Source organism: Littorina saxatilis, linkage group LG2 (genome assembly GCF_037325665.1).
Source record: "Littorina saxatilis isolate snail1 linkage group LG2, US_GU_Lsax_2.0, whole genome shotgun sequence".
NCBI lineage: Eukaryota > Metazoa > Mollusca > Gastropoda > Littorinimorpha > Littorinidae > Littorina > Littorina saxatilis.
The window spans coordinates 70448038-70463170 of record NC_090246.1 but is presented as its reverse complement, the minus strand read 5'-3'; the positions used below and the strand labels follow the sequence as shown (position 1 = coordinate 70463170).

Genomic DNA, 15133 nt, shown 5'->3' with positions numbered 1-15133 from the left:
ATTTGGATATATATATATATATAGATCAAAATGGCAAAATTGAAAGATTGCATGACGAAAATGTGCTCTCATTATTAAGTAATTTTGCATGGCATATTTCCGAAACATATCTCGATCAACACCTGAGGGCAGCAGGAATCTTTAGCAGAAAGAAAGAAATAACGCAACTAACCATTCTTATATTTGAGCATATTGGTGCATGTGAGTGTCAAAATAACCAAGGCAAGCAGTGAAGCAACGATGTTTGTGAGAATACTGCCGTGTATTGGCAGAAGGCAGTAAGTCCAAATTTGGTAAAAATGAGATTTTCATATCATAATGCAGAGGGGAAAAAGGCGCATCTTGTGTCAAAATTTCTAAGATGTGCGATCAATATTTATGGACTTTTTGAAGAAGTAAGTCCACTAAAAAAATTTAATCGAAGGATAAAAATCGGCAAATGGAAGCAAGTCCAGGGACTTTTGGTTTTCAGGTTTGCACTGGACTTACTTCCTTGCAAGCCTCAAAACGAGTTTGCATGGTTTAGCGCTCTATGTCCATTAGCCAATCGCGTTCACCCTTTTGTAATCCTGACTGCGGTTAACCAATCAGAACTAAGCTTATTGTATCAGTATTTCCCTGGCCTTTGTCGGGGAAAATGGCGATGAGAGCTGCCGACGTGTTCAACTATCCGAAGCAACAGTAAGTTGGTTTGTTTGTTTCATTTTTGTTGTTGGCAGTTTTGCGTTCCGGTCTGAAATGACTCTCTCTCAATAGGTGTATGGGAATTTACAACGACAACACTGATTTTCTGACTGATTAGGGTATTCCAATGTGCACTTGCATTACGGAGCTAGCAAGTAAAATGCCATAGTTCAAATGACCATTTATTATAGTTTTGTTGCTGTACGCTACTTCCACCGTGACTTCTTGACTATTCACTTCTGCTATTTTCATCATGATATTTATGGATGCATTTAGCATGTTTCTAATACAAAGAGATAGTTGTTTTGATCTAGAATGAGTGACTTGTGGTCTTGAGCACTAACAGCGTGTTAGATCTGGAACAGTATGACATTATACTGGAGGATTGTTCTCCGGTCTCTTTGTGCTTCCAACCATCGGAATAAGTATTATGTCCTATTGTATTTGACAGAAATGTGATTCGAAGTGGGACAGGCAGCGACGACAGCTGCAGCACACAGTCTGAGGGATACTCGCCACCACTGCCCCTTTATGTTCAAGGGTCCAAAACAAGGTATGTTTCACTGACACAGCCCAAAATAGCGTGCAACATTTTTTCATTCTTTTCTTTTCTCGGGCTGAAGAGGTATATTTTAAAACGAGCAACATCTTTACATCATTCAGGGGCGGATCAGTTCATTTTATGGGGGGGGGGGGGGGGTCCAAAAGTATATTGTGAAGATATGGGTGTGAAGGCGCGAAGCGCCGAGCCGACGGAGCGAAGCGCCTAGCTTGCTAGGGGGGTCTGGGGGCGGCGGTCCGGGGGCATGGCCCCCCGAAAATTTTTGAAAAAAAGGATGCAATCTGATGCATTCTGAGGATGATCATTACCAGTTTCAGGCAGCAGATTTTGTCACTGATTAACAACCCAAAAAAACACAAACAAATATTTTTATTTTGTGGCTAGGGGGGTGTTTCTGGAAACCCCAGAAACCCCCCCCCCCCCCCCCCCCTCGTCCGCCCCTGTCATTTTCGTTGCAGTAGTACTAGTATCATCATCAGCAGCAGTAATCGTTTGTCATTATAGTAGCCCGGAAGGGGGGGTGATGTGCGCGGGAGAGGAAAAGGATGATGTGAAGGAGGGTGGGGAGGAGATTTGTCAATAAAATGTCTCACTTTTGCTGCCTTTTTCATTTGACAGATGTGTAAGCGTTGCTGGCAGATTACAACTGCGAGATAAAACCACCTCGGCTTGCAGGAGAAGTGGCCACAATGGACCTTGCCCAAATGAAAATGCCAGCAACATACGACGGTTATAGGCCAAAGAAGAGGAAGAGGAGTAGTAATACTGACAACTTTCAGTTTGACAATAACAGATGCTGAGCGCAGAGATGCAGAACGTGGGGACGAGGAGGGGGAGGGGTGGGGGGATTGTATGTTGTTTGTTAGTTATCCAAACAGGCTCATGGGAAAAAATCTACATCCAGGTAATCGCTGTAGTTGATAATTTTCATCAGTCGGATGGTATAATGTCAGTGAATAGTTTTAGAAGGGATGTACACTGTAACTGGGGTAGATGGGGTGATAAATGAATATACTACATCATAGTTTGCAGGTTTGTGGTTTTGCTAATTGAACACTCAACTACAATGTTTGTGGACAGTGTGTGAATTACTATGTCATTCTACTAGCAAATGTAGCGCGCATGGTGTACAACTACAAATGGTTATATAGTTCATCACACAGTTTTCAAGACTAATTAAACAAATTTTGTTCAAAAGTGGAACACTTCAGCTGAAAGTCAACACTGTACGATAATATTGTTAACTCTGGTTTAATGGCGGTTTGTCAAACCATTTCTTTTTGTCACGCTGTTGCTTTAATTGTGTGTCCTTTGGAAATCAAGACTGTACGATTATCTATTGTTAATTCTGGTATAATGGCGGCTTGTCAAACGAGTTTTTTTGTTGTCATGCTGTTGCTTTAATTTTGTGCACTTTGGAAATCAAGACTGCACGATGACCTATTCTTAATTCTGATATAATGGCGGCTTGACACACTAGTTATTTTTGTCATGCTGTTGCATTAATTTTGTGTCCTTTGGAAATCGTTAGTCAAACTCAATAAATAAAACGTCTTATTGTCAGATCCTGGATTCGTAGTCTTATTAGCAAACGAAAGCGAGAAAGACAGTGAGAAGGAAAGAAAAAGTGTGTGTGTGTGTGTGTGTGTGTGTGTGTGTGTGTGTGTGTGTGTGTGTGTATGTGTGTGTGTGTGTGTGTGTGTGTGTGTGTGTGTGTGTGTGTGTGTGTGTGTGTTACAGACAAGCAGCAAGAAAAAAAGCGTGTGTGTGTGTAAACGTTTTCTTAGATTTTTATTTTAATGTTAAAAAACTTGCGTTCAAGTCAATATTTGTCTTGTGAATATCAAAAGAGAGTATCAAGACTTGTATTAAAAATAATGGTCTTTTTTAACGATATCAATGACACAAGAACGGATTAACAATAAAGTTAATCATGAGTGAGCGACCACAGAATGATAAGCAAAACGAGGAACCAAGACAAAGACTAACTTGAGCATGTGTTGAAATTTAAGAAAACGGGAACATTTGTCTCAGTTAATCACAAAAGAAAATACAAATTGTTCACCAAGGAAGTTGTTTGTGCATTCAGAAATTCACGAAATCACTGGACGTAAAGTCACATTTGAAAAAAAGTTCCAAAAGAGTTCCAAAAGCAGTGTTGCGTGTATTTTCTTTTACTTTCAATTTTCGGAGATAATAAATTAGCAGAAAGCAGTAAGTCCAGTTGCTGCTCTATGCCCTTTTCTCAGCCAGATATATCGACCAGGATATAATATGGCAGAAAGCAGTAAGTCCAATGCTGCTTTTTGCCATTTTTTAAAAATAATATTTAAGTCGGGATATAATTTGGCAGAAAGCAGTATGTCCTGTTACTGCCTTTTACCATTATTTTTGAGTGAATGAGTTTAGGGAATTAATTCGGCAAAAGGCAGTAAGTCCACAAAAATCATTATTTCTAAGTGATGAATCAAATGAGGGTTTTAATATTCATAGCAGAAACGCACAATAATGCCCTACATGTTATCAGCAAACAAAAAAATCATTTAAAGCTTTTCATTCCAAAACAGTGATGCAAACAGAAAATGTCGATTTTCTCGAAACTATGTTTCATGGACTTGCTTCCTTCTGCCTTTACACGGCAGAATAGCCGGAACTGGCCTACTTGTTTTTCACTGTTGCAACATGATGTGCTTGTTGAGCAATTGAGCATGGTGTGTGTATGGGGGGTGGATGTAGTAGCTTTGGTGAAATTCCAAGCCAATCCGGGTGGGTGGGCTAAAGAAGAGAGAAGACAAAGACACAAACATCCACACAAATGCATCTAAACTGGTGAGGGATGGTGTCGAAGTGAATAAGAATACAAAGGATACGGAGAACATAATTATAATCCAACACTACATATAGTAAGAAAACATACTTACGTCTTTTCATGGCAGCGCAAAGTGAGAGTATTGTGCAGACAACTTGCCACACCAACAGCAACCTCCATGCGGCTCTTTGGGCCATCTTCACCTGGGGAACATAACAAGTTAAAGCCATATGTACTCGATGACTATACACGCTAATTGCTTTACCAACAGCTGGAGACATGCTAAATTAAGTTCCCTGCAAAATATTGTGGTCTAGGACCCCTTCAATGTTGAGATATGTTAATTTTCATTTTGATCTGGATCGTCCTATTTATAGATTTGCCAACAGAGGTAGCGTTGACGCAAGGGAAATAACTCCGCGTCTTTGTTTACATTCAAAGTTTTTGAGACTCTAAAACAAGCTGTAATGCATGTATATGGTCCGCGCATGGCGACATATCGTCATTACATGGTCTTATGGTGCGTTTGACATCGATTATGGGCAAACTACACTTTGTAAACACGGGAGCGCGTACATATGCCTTTAAATAGATCAATGAAAATATAATTGAATCCAACAATCAAGTCATTTATTAATCAATACACAGATAACAAATATACATAGTTAAATATATTTTTTTTAAAGAAAGAATAATAAACAATTAGATAGATAAACAAACATACAGACATATGAATACATGCATAGATACAATAAATAAATAAATCCATTAATTAACTACACACACACACACACACACACACACACACACACACACACACACACATACACGCACGCAAACACGCATACACACACACACACACACACACACATACACACGCACGCATACACAAACACACATACACACACACACACATACACACACACACACACACACACACACACACACACACACTCACTTGCCTGAAAGTATGACCATTTTTCAAGAAAATGCTAAACAAAAACTAGTTTAACAGCACATCAATCGGCCACTTCATCTTCCTGACCTTGGTACTACCTAACCTTCAGTATATGCTTCAATTTAATTAGACAGTCGTTAAATCAGCCAGTTAATCTACCTAAACCTTCGCCCTCGCCAACCATTAATAATACATGCACACATCACTTTAAATGTACAAGCTATCCATTATCAGCAATCATGTGCAAGTGTGCTTGTTTGTTTCAATGGGGTAAGATAATCCTTCCACTTATATGCTCCAACAATCAACAGCCTATCTGCTCCGTGTGCAGGATGCACATTTTGGGCTAATTAACTTTGCAGGTTGAAGCTAGTGTCATTCACAAAATACTTTCATCGAACAAATCCTATTAGCACAGAAAACAGCCAAGGAATGTTTCTCAGGGAAAATATGTTTTGGTCACACGTAAATGCGTGGACAGGTAATGCGCTGGTGCAAATTACCGCTGACACTAGAAGGATCGCGCCTTTATATTTAATTAACTAGTCATTAAATCAAAGCGCTCAAATTCGGACCTTCGCCTATGCCAAAGTATTACACAGTCTAAAACAGTAATCTCTGTCGTCCTATCCGTATTTCAACAGGAAATCCACGCGTGTACATCGTGCAAAATGCCCTATGATCGCCCAAGCCATCCATAAGTATATGCATCAATTGAAATAACCAGTTATTAAATCAACAGGCTCATATATTCAACCTTCGCTCTTGCCAAAGTACACAAAGCCGTACGCCCTTCTTATCCGTATTTCAACAGGGATCCAACGCGTGTAGATTGTGCAACAGGCTCTATAGCATCATCAGCTGTTGTTCTTGTTATTGGATCTCCTTCGGATCATCAGAACACCGTGCTGGAGAAAACACATCCCCGGGAGAGCAGAGGCTCTTCACTCACACACACATACACCACCTTGCCTCTGATCTGTTTTGCAGAGCGGATAGCAAACACAACAATCCGAGAAAGTGTTACTCACAATATTTGTCCACACATTTTCTGAGATAGAGGGGTGAGCTCAGGTAATGCTATTGGCAGAACAGCAGGTAAAGCCGAATTTACTGATGCTGAGAAAGTGTGACGGAAAGGTTCAAACATGTACGTAATGTGATTACGAGTATGCCAAACACCGGTATTTCCCACAGACTTGCTAAATGTTGTTCAATGAAAAAAAAAGAGCAGCGAAGGTATGCTACACATCGTAACTAGTTTTGAAATTACAATTATACTCCCGTAGTACACTATTTTATGTATTGCCTGTTCGCATCCCTATCTCTTCAGTTCTCAAACAGTAATCCATGTAGGCTAAACAAAGTAACTTCGACCACCAATGTTTTGGCCATCATAGCTTATACGCGCAGGTGTAATTGTGTGTTGCATACTTTTACATTATCGCTACATTTTCAATGACATGCTCAATACACGGGCATATCTGGTGAAGAACAAACAACAAAAGTCACTGAATCATGATGGATGCTGGTATATAGTAACTGCTTTATCCCCGAGTACGCAGTACTAGGGTCCAGCAGACTTTAATTGTGTGTGTGTCTGTCTGTCTGTCTCGACTTAACAGCTTATTGCTGGGAAACTACTGGGCGCAGTTCGTTCAAAAGTTGATACACTAACTTGATAATAGGTCCGATTGATCGTATTAAAACTTCATAATGTTACCTGGGACCTAAATGCGAAATATGTCACCAAAACGACTCTTAACGGGGGGAGTTTTTGCGGTGGGAGGCTGAACTAAAGGGGAGACTTGTAGGCGGCTGAGCCGAACACGTCACGCAGTGACGAGAAAAGCATGATTTCAGTGCAAGCCAGACAACGGGTGGGGAAATGGTCTCGGCAAAGAAATTACAATGCAGGGTTTGGTCTCGGTGAAAGAGAGACAGAGAGCACGAGAGAGTCTATGGCCAAAGTGATCCGGGTTCGATTCCCGGCATGGGCGGTCTATTTTTTTTTTAATTCTTGTTTACTATTGTTTATTATGAACGTTTTAATGTTTTATTTTACTCTAATAGTTTTTTTAATTGTGTAAAATAAATAAAAAAATAAAAAAAATTTAATCCAAGTGATCCGGGTTCGATTCCCGGCATGGGCGGTCAAATTTTTTATTTTTTTTTAATTCTTGTTTACTATTGTTTATTATGAACGTTTTAATGTTTTATTTTACTCTAATAATTTTTTTAATTGTGTAAAATATTTATTTTTTTTAATCCACGTGCACAAGACAAAAACTTTCATACTGGGGGAGCGAGCCAGTCTGAAGAGTACTCGGGTCCAGCGCCAGCGTTTTTATCACCGGGTGCAACATCAAGGAAATAATTATATTAAGAATCAAGAAACCCGAAGCAAGCAACACAGGAAGCTCACATTTTAAACAGACGAACTTTTACTTCCGGCTAACGGCGTCTGCGCATGTCACTGGGAACAACACTTCCGTTGGCGGTTCCGCCATTTTTTCCGCTGACATGTGCAGGTGATAAATTGTTTGTTTTCTCGTCGCATTATTTGTCTGTTCGTAATCTCTAGCAGCTGAACTCCCGAGCATTTTGTTGGGAGGAGGAGAAATCTGTGCTTCTCGCTTCTTCACTTCTCTGTGTAAGTCGCAAGGGTGTTTAATACTGGTGTGACGCCTGACCTTCCAGAAACGTTGCCAGATTCTTGCCTCGAGGGACCCTGCGGAGCTAAAGTTAGACTTGTTCAGTGGCTGAATCAGACAAGTCAGTGTTCAAAAATTGGGCCGCATCTGCTGCGATTCGTAAAACTAACGTATTGAAAGGAATTTCTGGAAACAAAAATAGCCCAGAACGAGCGCTTGCTATAAAATACTAAGAGTGCCGAATGCGTAAAGGTGCAGAAAGGGAAGGGAAACTGTTTCATCACAGAGAGAGAGAGAGAGAGAGAGAGAGAGAGAGAGAGAGAGAGAGAGAGAGAGAGAGAGAGAGAGAGAGAGAGAGAGAGAGAGAGAGAGAGAGAGAGAGAGAGAGAGAGAGAGAGAGCGAGAGAGTTACACCAACAAGAAAATAGATACGGGATTTGGGAAGAAAGAACGAGGATAGGGTAGGCAAGACAAGACAAGGCAATGCTTTATTTACTTATAATGCTATTGGCCCCTGGAAAAAGGGTAATATAAAGCATTACAACTACGGTTCGTATTAAAAAGTAACACGTACCTAAATCAACATTGGCAAAGTAGGTTAGTCAAACGAGACATCCATATTAATTAAATGTTTATCAAAACTCTCTCGAATTCGCTGTGCATAAAACAGAGATTGAGAGAGTAAGAGTGACAGAGAAAGAGACAGACAGACTACAGACAGGCAAGCAGGCAGAGACAGAGACCACAACACAAAGAATTAGGGACAAACAGGTCATTTCCAAGTTTGATGTTGATACTTCTGCTGTTTGCCATATGATTCAGTCCAACCAGAACAATGACAAACGCCTCACAAGTTATCTAACAGTGTAACCCATTTTCACACCGGCACGGTTGGCCTAGTGGTAAGGCGTCCGCCCCGTGATCGGGAGGTCGTGGGTTCGAACACTAAGACTTTAAAATTGGCAATCTAGTGGTTGCTCCGCCTGGCGTCTGGCATTATGGGGTTAGTGCTAGGACTGGTTGGTTCGGTGTCAGAATAATGTGTGAGACATGAAGCCTGTGCTGCGACTTCTGTCTTGTGTGTGGCGCACGTTATATGTCAAAGCAGCACCGCCCTGATATGGCCCTTCGTGGTCGGCTGGGCGTTAAGCAAACAAACAAACAAACAAACCCATTTTCATCCTCTAAAAAACAAACACATGAAACAAGGCCGACACTTTGCAGATTTCGTCGTCTTTTCGCTCGCTGCACGCCAAACCTTTCACGTAATAAACACGCCAAGACACTTAACACAAAGAAATAAATCAGTCTCGCTGAATTTTGTAGCAATCGCTTAGTGAAGAGTAACGGAGCAAAGCCAAGCGATTTGATTTGGCCGGCAGCGAGAGTGAAATCTATAGACATTTCAGGTTAGGTGCCGGAGGTGTTGAACTAATTGATGTCCATTAGGCGGGTGTCTGGCCATTCTGTAAACAGTCTGCCCTCGTCTTCATTGACTGTTCAACCTTGTGTAAACCTACGCTCACTTGACCACCTCAGGGCTCTTCTTCGTTCTCTATCTTTTCGTTATTGAGTTTTTCTAGCCCTCTGCCGGGGAAGACGGATATGTTCTCATATTTGTTTTTAGTTTAGCTGTAAAGGAAAAAAGTGCGTGAATTCGAGATTTAGTATCGCTCGTTGGCTTGTATTTCGACATATCTTTGTCTGTTTGTTTATGGGCATGCATGCTTGCTTGTGTAGAATGTGACTTGTACTGTACATGACTGCCGTTTGCGCCCATCCTTTGTAAGTTCTGTGGTAGAGAAGGGGGGCGACACAACAAGCCGCTTCGCTCGAAAACTCTTGCGCGGGGAAAAAGATGTTTTCAGAAAGAGCACCCCAGACACAATAAAGGGTCGCCCAATGAAGCTGACATGATCTACTACAGCCTCACCCCAACATAGCAAGGCATCCTGTTGGTTTAAACAGTGTTTTATTCAACAATGTATGGATATCCTGTCAGGCATCCTGTTCAGATTGAGAACTTGAACAGAATAGAATGCAAGTAACCGCTTTCAACCAAGCACTCAGATATTATGTGACCTTGTGACACGGCATCTATGAACACTTCCCACCTACTCAAGAACTGCCCGCTGCAGGAGGATGACAGAAACAAAGTATGGCCGGATGAGACCCCCATGCAGAAGACGCTGTTTGGCGAAGAGGACGGCTGCATTCGTACGCGCTACAGAAGTGGACGTTTGAAAGAAGTAAACGAGAAAGAAGAAGAAGCTCAAACAATCCCCGTGTTTATTTTGTGGAGCTGCCATATGTTCCCTATGGGCCATGGCATATGCTGGTTATGCCAAATTGAATGGTATATAGACACGGTAGGTATGATAAGGTTTATTTAAAAACTTGTTTTTCTCTCCAGCAGCAGCGAGAACCGTAGTTTGATCATTTTGCCCATGGATGTAGATAGTTAAACATACATCGAACAATACGACGTGTGTACGAGTATACACCAGAATGTTCACATGCACGTATTTGGATGGTGCGTGTGTGTTAGGGGGTTGGGAGTGGGAATAACACACACACACACACACACACACACACACACACACACACACATACACACACACACACACACACACACACACACACACACACACACACACACACACGTGACAAGCACACACTGACACAGGCACACACACACACATGTGGACTAGCATGTAACATGGGACACGCTGATCTTTTGTAATGTGCTAAATAACAAAATGTACCCGGCATATTAACAGTAAACTCAGAGAGAAACAAAAACAAGAAGTTGAATTGTTCGCATAGCTTTTGTTTTACATCACACAATCCGTAGTTGACTTTCAAGAAACACATACATGTGTACAGCCTAATAAGTACGCTAGTACAAGGGTCCAGCAGACTTTAGTTGTGTGTCTGTCTGTCTGTCTGTGTGTGTGTCTCGACTTAACAGCTTATTGCTGGGAAACTACTGGGCGCAGTTCGTTCAAAAGTTGATACACTAACTTGATAATAGGTCCGATTGATCGTATTAAAACTTCATAATGTTACCTGGGACCTAAATGCGAAATAAACCACAAAAAAACGACTTGGCGGTGGGAGGGATTCGCGGTGCAACAGCCAGCCAGGCAGTCTGATAGAACGGTGCAAGGTCTCGGCAAACCAAGACTATGCCATACCAAACACTGTACAAAAGGAAGACGTGGAACTTGCGAAGAAAATGCGAAAAAGTGTTTGTGGGTTATCGTCCCTAGTCACATGCTGGCGGCGAAAACAAAATGGCGGATCGCGTAGGTACCGATCGTGTGCGAGGTGGTGGTAAATAATTGTGCTCGGCTTTTTGTTGCAAGAACGCCCGTTACAAACAGAGCTGCTTCGGGAAAACTTTCCACAAGTTCCCTACAGAAGAAAAAAGGTGGGTTGTGCAGTGATTATTTCATCAGGTTTACCTTCTTCAGAATGAGAATGCAATGGCTCGAGTCAACTCACTCAGTAGACTACAGCGTCAGCGAGTACTTACGACTGTGAGTGTGAGTCAGCAGTCAGTACAAAACAACAGTTTACACTTGATGACAAACCCGTGGGCATATTTGCCGAAACCTTTATCAAACCTTGCTTACGGGAAAACTACAGTACAAAGGTACATCACTCATCCGTTTTGCGTTCAGGCAGAGCGTTAGATTTAGACTGAAGATCTGATTTAGCTTTCTTTGTCTTTCCTTTTTGCTTAGTTTAACAATAACATTGTTGTTTTTATTGTCAAACTAGGTGCAGAATATGGATGCAATTCACAAGGCGAGAGGACTTTGAAAAGCTGCAGCCAGCTGCTGTTCAAGGTCTCAAGCTTTGTACTGATCACTTTGAGGCCAACCAGTAAAACAATCCTGCAGAGAGGATCACTTGTGTGGAATGCTGTCCCGACATTGTTTGCAGTGCCCAATCCACCACCGAAGGTTATTTATTTATTGGTTTTAGGTTTTTGCAAACCAAAGAAGCACACTATTAAATGCAGGTTGAGTAATGACAAGTTTGAGGCTGATGTAAGAATTGAAAACAACAGCATTGTTCCCATCAAATAATGCCTGTTTGCATTTAGCGCAAAAAAATGATAAGGCCAACAAAAAAAAGTTACTTATTTTGGATCGACGTCCTGATTATGATGATATGATGAACTTATTTTGCAAAAAAACAGCCCCAAATGGCAAAAAAGGTATAGGGTCGGCGTCAACAACAAAAAAGTTGTATGTTTCTGGTCACCTGACCCTACCTATGTTTTCCCGACGACCCTAGACATTTTTTTTTTGCATTTTCAAAAATAAAAGGGGTATTCGAAAATCAATTGTTTTCCTGTTTTTCAACAAAATAGTTTAAAAGATGGTTTTAAAAAAAAAGGTTAGAAAAAAAATCTCCACCTTTAGTCATGTTAGGTCACAAAAAAGTCTGTTTAAGGTAACATAGGCCCCCCAAAAATAGCGTCGGTAGGTCGGCTTTTTAGTTTTGTATTTTAGCCATCTGAATATTTTAATTTTATTTTTTAATGCCCCCAAAAAGTCTAGGGCCGGTGGGAAAAAAATAGGGTCGGTCCGGATACCGTAAACAGATTATTTTTTGTTTTGCCTTACCAGAAACATACACTTTTTGTGTGTGGCCTAAGACCAATGCCATGAAATTGGGAGAAATGTTTCATTGTGACTGGGTGTTGGTTGTGAGTTTGTCAGTTAAAGAGCTGTGCAATTTGCAGGTTGCTAGTGGGAGGAAGGCACCATCGCAAAGGGTAGCTACAAATGAAGCCAGCACCGACCTGTCGCCTGATACACAAATTGTTCAACCAGGTAAGAGATTTTTAACCATGAAGAACACCCTGACATCAAAAAATGTTTAAACCCATCCATTACATAGTTGATAATCGCTGTATAGGGTGACGGGCGCTGGGGCGGGGTGGTAAGACGTCGGTCTATTAACTCGGAAGGTCGAGGGTTCGAATCCCGGTCGCGGCCGCCTGGTGGGTTAAGTGTGGAGATGTTTCCGATCTCCCAGGTCAACTTATGTGCAGACCTGCTAGTGACTTATCCCCCTTCATGTGTACACGCAAGCACAAGACCAAATACGCACGAAAAAGATCCTGTAATCCATGTCAGAGTTCGGTGGGTTTTAGAAACACAAAAATACCCCGCATGCTTCCTCCGAAAGCGGCGTATGGCTGCCTAAATGGCGGGGTAAAAACGGTCATACACATAAAATTCCACTTGTGCAAATAAATGAGTGCACGTGGGAGTTTCAGCCCACGAACGCAGAAGAAGAAGAAGCTGTATAGGGCGGATGCATGGATGGATGAAATTGTACCTGTAGTTCCCACACGTAAAGATGGGAAACATATCCTGTTAGAGGCATGGTTTGACAAGAAACAATTAAGTGGCTCTATTCCCATCTCCCCCCCCCCCCCTTTCCCCGTCGCGATATAAGCTTCGTGGTTGAAAACGACGTTAAACACCAAATAAAGAAAGAAAGAAAGAGGCATGGTGTGTGAGGAGTTTACCTGGTACTGTTGTCCTAATCAATCAATCAATCAATCAATATAAAGCTTATATAGCGCGTATTCCGTGGGTACAGTTCTAATGGCCTCACCCATTCAGTACCAAACAAGGTCAATTCCATCATTGTTCCACATCGAATCCATAGTTGCTAATACACTTCATTTCTGGCCTGCCTTCCTACGCTATTGTTTATTTTCATTTTGTGATAGAATTACACATGTTTTAATTTCTTCCAGGTTGTAACTTGTTATGGTTATGTTATTTTATGTGTGTTTTGTGTGTGTGTTTTCTTTTTTAGATGACATTCAGGCGATCCTGGAGGACATAGGATGTAAAGCATCAAAGTCGTCATCCTCCCCATCCCCTCGTGAAGCGGAACTTCGGCAGAAGGTCAACAAACTGAGGAGCAAGGTTTTCCGATTAGAAAAGAAAACGATGGAACCCCGTGTAAAACGAGCGAGTAAATTAGCCAAGCCTCCCAAGAAAGACTTTGTAATAGAACAGTTGTCTCATATATTATCAGGCGAGGCGAGCTATTTTGCCATTTATGCCTGTTACATATTTACCGGTTATCTGCTGCTGTGTCCATTCCTGGCAGAGACGGAACGCATGTTACCAAGGAGCCGAAGGAGAGTCGATGAGATGAGAGAATGTGATTAACAATTGCCAACTCTCTCCGTACAAAGAGGGTCCAAAATTGTATCAAAATATAGATCGTAGGGAATTCAAAATAAAAAAAAAGAGACAAAACATGTACTTCGGCTCATAGAGCCTTCTTTAATTTTTGACTCAAAAGTCCATGCTCCGAGAGTCCTTTTTTTAATTTTGAATTGCCTACCATCTATATTTTTATACATTTTCAAAAAGATTCAACAGTCACCTTCCGTTATTCTTGAACTTGGCTATCCCAGCCTTACCTCAACATTCGATATTCCTGTGATACTTTTGACGTAAAATCAATTTTTACTGTAAAACACTTCGGCAAGAGGATTGGTCCAAGCAAACAAATAATAAACTTGTAAGATTTTTCCTGATATTTCCGATCAATTGCCTATGGTTTTATTTAGCTAAAAGATTCAAACGTCACACCTATGACCCATGGCTATTTTTAAGGGGAGAGTAGCATCCCTGGTGTGTTGTTTTTGATGTACCTTTTGGTCTGTTTACAGTAACATAGGCACACAAAAAGAGGGTCGGTAGGTCGGCTTTTCTTAATTTTTTTTTTATAACCATCTTTTTAAATTATTTTGCAAAAAAACAGGAACAAAATTGATTTTTTTTTCTTTTTCTTTTTCTCCAAATGCCAAAAAAAAGGTCTAGGGTTGGCGGGGAAAAAATAATAGGGTTGGTCGGGATACCGTAAACAGACTATTTTGCTTTGTTTTGCCTAAGCAATGACTAACAAACTTTCTTTAGGGTCTGACATTGTATATACTATACAACTTTTTGGGGTATTAACTAAATACATGTATACAGTTTTTGATTCCTTTTATACTTTTTCACAAATTACCCCCCCCCCCCCCCCTTTTTTTTTTGTAGTCTGCCCTGGGGGCGGGAGGTCTCCTAATTTCGGTTTCTAGGGTCATCTTATGCTTCCCCATGAGCTGAGAACTTAATTTAAAATGGGCCACGATTTTTTTATTTGTATTTTGTAATTGTGCCTTTGTCCAGTCACATGATTTCACTTTGTACTTAAAAACTTGGCACTGTCATCATTTTATTGCTATTTATTGTTCAGTTGTTCAGTATTTATTGCTATTGGGCATCAGTTGTTCAGTTGCCCTCTTTCGAATGAGCCATGCATGCATTATGGATGTGTTTAGCGAATGGGGATACCTCAAGCAATGTAAAAAAAAGAACAATGTGAAGCAAACATATAGCACCAAATAAAATAACCGAATCAGAATGGAAACT

General features: G+C 41.0%; 1 protein-coding gene and 3 long non-coding RNA genes across 6 annotated transcripts in view; 2 read left to right on the top strand and 2 right to left on the bottom strand.

Moving 5' to 3' along the window:
• The window catches only part of LOC138959624 (uncharacterized), a 345659-nt gene that overhangs the window by 80343 nt on the left and 250183 nt on the right, over positions 1 to 15133 (bottom strand). The gene's annotated exons all lie outside the window — the stretch shown is intronic.
• The window catches only part of LOC138959623 (neuronal acetylcholine receptor subunit alpha-10-like), a 123054-nt gene that overhangs the window by 80343 nt on the left and 27578 nt on the right, over positions 1 to 15133 (bottom strand). For all 3 annotated transcript variants that reach the window (XM_070331183.1, XM_070331184.1, XM_070331185.1), the window contains exon 2: positions 4168 to 4258. In XM_070331183.1, coding sequence (XP_070187284.1) covers positions 4168 to 4252 — 85 coding nt within the window. In that variant the 5' untranslated portion in view covers positions 4253 to 4258. The remainder of the gene's footprint in view (positions 1 to 4167; positions 4259 to 15133) is intronic.
• LOC138959621 (uncharacterized) lies at positions 257 to 2809 on the top strand. The gene is made up of 2 exons (XR_011453759.1): positions 257 to 1237; positions 1865 to 2809. It is a non-coding gene; the product is annotated as an uncharacterized lncRNA (long non-coding RNA).
• Positions 10844 to 15125, top strand: LOC138959620 (uncharacterized). The gene is made up of 3 exons (XR_011453758.1): positions 10844 to 11638; positions 12427 to 12517; positions 13518 to 15125. It is a non-coding gene; the product is annotated as an uncharacterized lncRNA (long non-coding RNA).